At 56.0% G+C, this 6,499-nt stretch overlaps 1 protein-coding gene across 2 annotated transcripts; it reads left to right on the forward strand.

The window, feature by feature from the left end:
* The first annotated feature begins 940 nt into the window (after positions 1-940).
* On the forward strand, positions 941-5,992 carry LAMTOR3 (late endosomal/lysosomal adaptor, MAPK and MTOR activator 3). Of its 2 annotated transcripts, none has more exons than XM_030449529.1 (7): positions 941-1,012; positions 1,264-1,307; positions 2,090-2,124; positions 2,791-2,849; positions 3,391-3,524; positions 4,116-4,179; positions 4,806-5,992. In XM_030449529.1, the coding sequence occupies exons 2-7, from the start codon at positions 1,299-1,301 to the stop codon at positions 4,877-4,879; spliced, it is 375 nt and encodes a 124-aa protein (XP_030305389.1). In that variant the 5' UTR covers positions 941-1,012; positions 1,264-1,298; the 3' UTR covers positions 4,880-5,992. The 2 variants fall into 2 exon arrangements, with proteins under 2 accessions (XP_030305389.1, XP_030305388.1); XM_030449528.1 differs by lacking the exon at positions 941-1,012 and adding an exon at positions 1,016-1,076 and having other exon boundaries at positions 1,266-1,307.
* The last annotated feature ends 507 nt before the right edge of the window (positions 5,993-6,499 follow it).

The raw sequence follows: 6,499 nt of genomic DNA on the forward strand, positions 1-6,499 counted from the left end.
CCTGGAGCTCAGCTCTGAGGATTTTCCTTTCTGCTTTAAGCACCTCCCTGCAGCGGCCAAGTCCTCATCAAATGGGTCTGGTTCTGGAGCCCTCAGCACAGTAAGGAGGACATGGAGCTGTTGGAGCAAGTCCAGAGGAGGGCTGTGGAGGTGGTAAGAGGGCTGGAGCACTTTTTCTGGGAAAAGGGGCTGAGAATATTGGGGTGGTGCAGCCTGGAGAAGGCTGGGGGAGACCTTGCAGTACCTGGAGGGACTGCAGGGAAGCTGGGAAGGGACTTCCCAAAGGCTTGCAGTGATGGGATGAGGAGGAATGGCTTCAAGCTGGAAGAGGGGAAATTTGTATTAGACATCAGGAAGAAATTCTGTCCTGTGAGGGTGCTGAGCCCCTGTCCCAGGTTTCCCAGGGAAGCTGTGGCTGCCCCATCCCTGGCAGTGTCCAAGGTTGGATGGGGCTTGGAGCAACCTGGGCTGGTGGGAGGTGTCCCTGCCCATGCAGGGGGTTGGAACTGGATGAGCTTTAAGGTCCCTTCCCACCCAAACCATTCTCTGAATTTATGAAATTGCCACAGCTGATGATGATGAGGGAAGGATGGATGGATGGATGGATGGATGGTCAGTGGGTAAACAGATTTGCCCTCTTGGAGTGAGCTCCTCTGTCGCTTGCAGAAGCAGTGGGTTATTCTGCCTGATTCAGCCTTTTCTAGAGCCGCGCCAGACGAGCAGCTTTTTGCCTTTAAACTCAAGATGGGAGATGGGCACCCACTACACCCCACCCCAGGTCCTGCCACAGCCCCCAGCCTGCCTTCCCGTTCTTCTCCCCCCTTCTTGGCCCCGCCGCCATTCCGTAGCGGCGCCTGCGCAGGGGCGGTACCGGTTCTGCCGCCGGCCCAATCCGGCTCTGTCCGGGCGGGGTTGGGAGCGCCCCGCGCCGTCACCTGACACGGCCTTAAAGGGGAACCGGAACCGGAGCCGTGCGGGGGGCGGCAGCGCAGGGCGGCCCGGCCGGGCCCAAGGTAGAACGGGGCGGTACCGGCGGGACCACCCGGCCTCTCTGTCCCCCCTTCCCCCCTCCCCAGGTGCGGTGGTCTCGTCCCCACCGCTCTCCCTCCCCCGGCGGGTGTCGGGGCGGCCTCTCCCATGGCCGCGGGGCAGGGGGAGGCGGTGTCCGGGCCGCAGGGAGGGAGCGGATCCCCCCGCGGTTCCCCCCGGGCTGGGGCAGCTCCCGCCGCTCGCCCTAGCTGAGCCGCCGTCTTTCCGTCCCGCAGGTCGGCGGAGGCAGCGCCAGGAGGGACCCAGCCATGGCCGACGTGAGTGCGGATCCGCGGGGCGGTGGTCGGGGCTCGGACGGAGGCCCCGGGGCGGGGCGGCGCGGCAGCGGGTGCCGGTGTCGGGGCGGGTTCGGGGCCGGTGGGGTTCTGTGGGGCTGTCCCGGGGGGTTCTGCGGGGCTGTCCCGGGGGGTTCTGCGGGGCTGTCGCGAGGGGTTCTGTGGGGCTGTCCCGGGGGGTTCTGCGGGGCTGTCCCCGTGGGATCTGCGGGGCTGTCCCCGTGGGATCTGCGGTGCTGTCCCCGTGGGATCTGCGGTGCTGTCCCGGGGGTTCTGCGGGGCTGTCCCCGTGGGATCTGTGGGGCTGTCCCCGTGGGATCTGCGGGGCTGTCCCGGTGGGGTTCTGCGGGGCTGTCCCGGTGGGGTTCTGCGGGGCTGTCCCGGTGGGGTTCTGCGGGGCTGTCCCCGTGGGGTTCTGCGGGGCTGTCCCCGTGGGGTTCTGCGGGGCTGTCCCCGTGGGATCTGTGGGGCTGTCCCCGTGGGATCTGTGGGGCTGTCCCGGTGGGGTTCTGCGGGGCTGTCCCGGTGGGGTTCTGCGGGGCTGTCCCGGTGGGGTTCTGCGGGGCTGTCCCGGTGGGGTTCTGCGGGGCTGTCCCCGTGGGGTTCTGCGGGGCTGTCCCCGTGGGATCTGTGGGGCTGTCCCCGTGGGATCTGTGGGGCTGTCCCCGTGGGATCTGTGGGGCTGTCGCGAGGGGTTCTGTGGGGCTGTCCTGGTGTCTGTGGGAGGGGGCAGAGGGGTAACGTGTCCCCGTCTGTGCCCGCAGGACCTGAAGCGGTTCCTCTACAAGAAGCTGCCGAGGTAACTGACGAGGAGGCCCAGGAGACCGAACCGGACAGGGCCCTGCGTTCGCGTTCCATCTGCGAAGGCGCCGTTCTGAGCCCGGCGGGGAGCAGGGAGCTGCCAGCCCCACGGCTGCGGTGGGGGCGGAGCGGCAGCCGAACCGAACCGGTCCGGTCCTGTCCCGCGGGGGTTTCACCGGGCTGGAAAGGCGCCTAGCCGTGTGCTCCCTGCTTCCCAAAAAACTCCAGGCTGCCCATGGAGCCGCGGCCAAGAGGGCAGCAAACGCTTCTCTGGAGTGGGCTGGCTGACCCAGAGTCATCCCGGTTCGGTACTGCCAGCAGCACGGAGCAGCACAGGGGACAGGGACAGCGAGCAGAGGCTCTCACCTCTGATGAAGCTGCAGCATCAGCCCTTCTGATGAGCTCAGGGTTCCCTGCAGGGTGCAGCAGTTCCATTTGGTGTTTCTCTTGACACTGCTCTGAGGGACTGTCTGGACTAGACAGACACAGTAAAATGTGTCTGTAAAAAACACCCTTTCAGTAAAATGCTGCATTAATGAAGGCATCACATGTTCCCATGCTTTCCCCCTTCCTTATACAGTCGTTCAGGAAAAAAAAAAAAGATCTTCCCTAGGTTTCCTGTGTTTGTTTTAAATGGTGTGGTTTTTTCTCTGTTGTTTTGCAGCGTTGAAGGTCTCCATGCCATTGTGGTCTCAGATAGAGATGGTGTGCCTGTTATCAAAGGTAACTTCTGCTTCTCACTGGGTGCTGCTGCTGGAATCCTGACTGAACAGCAGGGGGGGAAAGCACAGCAGAACCTTCTCTGGTAACACCCACGACCAAAATACTCAGAATTGAAAATGAAATTAAAACTTCTACTTCAAGTTCAGCATTTGGTTATGCATCTCCTACACTGAATCTTTGTGTGTGTGTGTCTGCAATGCCCTCGATATTGTAGGCCACAAGAATTTCCCTTGGTGAGTAGAGCAGGAGCTCTGTAAGGTGCTGGTGTCTTCACTCCTAGTCCCATGCAGAGCAGGAGGAAGAGCTTTTATCAATATTTTGTTGATGTGGCTGGTCTGTGCTCAAAAGCACTGCTACTTTTACACACATTACTTGATTTTCTTGGCTTTTGGTGCTGTATTTTTATTGTATCTGGTATGAATGGATCTGGAGTGATGCACTGGAGATGGTCCCATCCATGTTGGGGCAGTGGGTAAGATGTGTTTGGTGTTCCTCAGTGCTGGCTCTGCTTCTGAAATGTCTCGCTTCCCTTATGTTTCAGTTGCCAATGACAATGCTCCAGAACATGCTCTGCGACCTGGCTTTCTGTCCACCTTTGCCCTTGCCACAGATCAGGGCAGTAAATTAGGGCTTTCCAAAAACAAAAGTATCATCTGCTATTACAACACGTACCAGGTGAGTAACCCCAGTGTGGCAGGCTTTGGGTTACCCCTGTCTTGAAACCTGTCTATTAATTTTCTGCCCCTTCTCAGATTCTAGTGGTCCTGAGAGCTTTTTATGATGATTGCAGTAAACTGCCCAACTTTGGCCTGCATGATCTGCCCTGGGCTGGGAAATAAGTGGGTGGCTGGGTTAGTTTACACACACTGATTGATGCTCTTGCTGCTAGGAGCTCATTGTTGAGCTGAAGATTCCAGTTCCCTGGAATGGCAGAGGAGGTGCTGCTGTACACTGGACAGTATTTTGAGGCTGCCTGCCCCCTTGTTAGCTGTGGGGAGTGTGGTGTCTGTGGTGTCCTCTGCAGGACTGGCAGTGGGTTGGGTTTCAGGTGGGTGAGAGGCAGGGGAATGCCAAGCTCCCCACCTGCACCTCTTGGTACTCTGTTGTGTTGGTGTTTGTGACCCTGAGTCTGGATGTGCTGAAAAACCATCTCTGTGGCTGCTGGCTGTCACACTGGGGGGGCTGCTGCTGGCAGAGGGGGTTTGTGAGGCACAGCTGTGCCATGGGAGGTGCTGTCTGACCGTGCTGCTCTCTCTCTGCCTGCAGGTGGTGCAGTTCAATCGCTTGCCTCTGGTAGTCAGCTTCATTGCCAGCAGCAGTGCCAACACGGGTAGGTCTGCACACCAGTGGGGAAATGGCACCTTACAGTGTCTTTAAATAACTGAACACAAGTTACCCAAATGTACTTCAGGGTTGTCTCAGCCCTGCTCCTGCTGTGAGTTTTGCTGTCAGCGTATTGTGAAGCAAAGAAAGGGGAAGGTGTAAGCAAAAATTCCTAGGTTTTGAGTGGCTTTGTGGAGGAGTCACTCTGTGTGAAGCAGGTTTCTCCTGTCATCAGCCATAGCTTTGCTGCTGTGTCAGAGTGCTTGTGCACCAGGAGGGATTGCACAGTACAAACCAGCAGTTTCTTCCCAGCAGTTCCAAGTTCCTTTCTGAAGTAACCTTTGTGGCTTCAGCTTTGTGGAGAGGTCCTTCAGTCAGGCACCTGTCCTTGCCCCTGGGGACACTGGGGAAAGGAGGGTGTCACCAGAAGGGTGACACACAGCCTCAGGGTCACACAGAAGGGTCACACAGCCTCAGGGGCAGTGGGAAGCAGCCAGGCACGTTGTCTGCTCTGGAGAAACACTGCCTGTGTCCTGGGAGGGGAGGGAGCTGCAGGGATTGGAGAGGGGCTGCTTGGTTATGTCGTTTGATGAGATATTCTGCCTTTTTTTGTCTTTTTTTCCTCTCTTTCAGGGCTGATTGTAAGTTTAGAGAAGGAGCTCACACCCCTGTTTGAAGAGCTGAGGCAGGTGGTTGAAGTTTCTTAACCTGCTGGCATAGCTAGAGTGCAGCATCCCTCTGCAGCCCAGTGGACAAGAGATCCAATAACCCTCAACCAAATAACACGTCTTAGAAGAAATACCACAGAGCTCCTTAGGATACTAAGTAAGAGTAAATTGTACATAGTGCTGAAACCATCTGCTCCTGTCTTGTAGGTGGATGTTACTTTAGGCCACACTTCTTAGGTTGTGCAGTCCTGCAGAGACCACCAAAATAGCTCCCATGGAGTTGAGCTCAGGCAGCTGAGCCAGGTCAGCAGGATGCTGTTGGCTCACAGGAGCAACCACAGCTCTCTTGCTGCACAGGGAACTGTGCACATGGTGGGGTTTATCCCCAGGGTGATGGTAACACTGCACAACTGCTCCAAGGGGTGGCTGGAAGAGTATTGTGAGAGAAGTTTCCTGGTACAATCAGTAAATATCCCAGCTTGCTCAGGCAGGTGATCCTTTGGCAAGGAAGTGCTACTAATCTGGATGCTGGCTGCATCCTGCTTCCACTAAGGAGAAAGCTATTTCTGTGAAAGATGTTGCTTTAGGGGTTTTCCTGATGCCCAGATAAAAGCACCTCAACAATGTCTCACTTCTTCATGGGGTTCTTGTGTAAAAAGCTTGTGAAGTTCTCATGGTCTTTGTGTGGGTTCATCACCAGTGACACTCTTGGCTCATTTACCCTTAGGTTTTCCTAAGTAAATAAATATAAATAAAATACAGTATTTTTAAATGACAGAGCCTCGTCCACTCTTCTATTGACCTGTTAATCCACTGCAGTACATCAGCTTTTCTGAGGAGGCAAACAGGCATCTTTTCATTGTTTGCTAATACACAAAATCCAGGAGCTTACAGGCTGAAAACCAACCAGTGTGTGTGTCAGTGGGGTGATGCTCAGAGTCCTTTGCCTCTGCAGATGCTACTGCTGACTCTCCTCTTGCTGAGGTTTCATCCCATGCACTTTTTCCTGCCTTATCCCCCCCAGATTCCCCTTTTATGGCTGCTATGTAGGGTTCCAGCAGTGGAGACAAGGACTGCTGGCCTGAGGGAGAACTCTTGGCAGTCTCTGCCTCAGGCTTGGGAAGGTGGTGACTCTGCTCCCCCATTTACACCTCACCCACCCTCAGCACCAGGCAGGATGGGGGAAACTCTGGTGCTGGAAATGAAAACTGGAAATTCCTGGCTCAAAAATCTCTCTTGGACATTAAAACTCCTCAGCCAACCTCTTTCTGGTTATGCTGAGCTCCTGCCTTGAGCTTTCCATGCTGCTCATTACAGAGGCAGCTGAGCCCCAGGTCATCTCTGTGTCTGTATTTCTGGCAAAAAGCATTTCTCTTACCTCTAGGTTGATTCTTGCTGTTTCCTCCTGCTCACCCTGCCCCTTGTGGCTCTGCTTCCCAGGCCAGCCAAGTGCCAGTTCTTTTCCTGTCTGTAGTTTGTGACACACTTGCTTCTGATGTGTTAATGCAGGTGTAGATGTGAGAAAGGGAAGGCTGCTTTAGTGGTGATGCTTCCAGCTTCCTTTCCAAGCTGTTCTCAGAGCAGTGATGCTGCTGCAGACTGCTGCCTTGCACTCCCCCTTGTGCTGCTGCTGTCTTACACTAACTCATCCAAGCTTCT

The sequence above is a fragment of the Calypte anna genome, chromosome 4A (assembly GCF_003957555.1).
Source record: "Calypte anna isolate BGI_N300 chromosome 4A, bCalAnn1_v1.p, whole genome shotgun sequence".
In the NCBI taxonomy this organism is placed as follows: domain Eukaryota; kingdom Metazoa; phylum Chordata; class Aves; order Apodiformes; family Trochilidae; genus Calypte; species Calypte anna.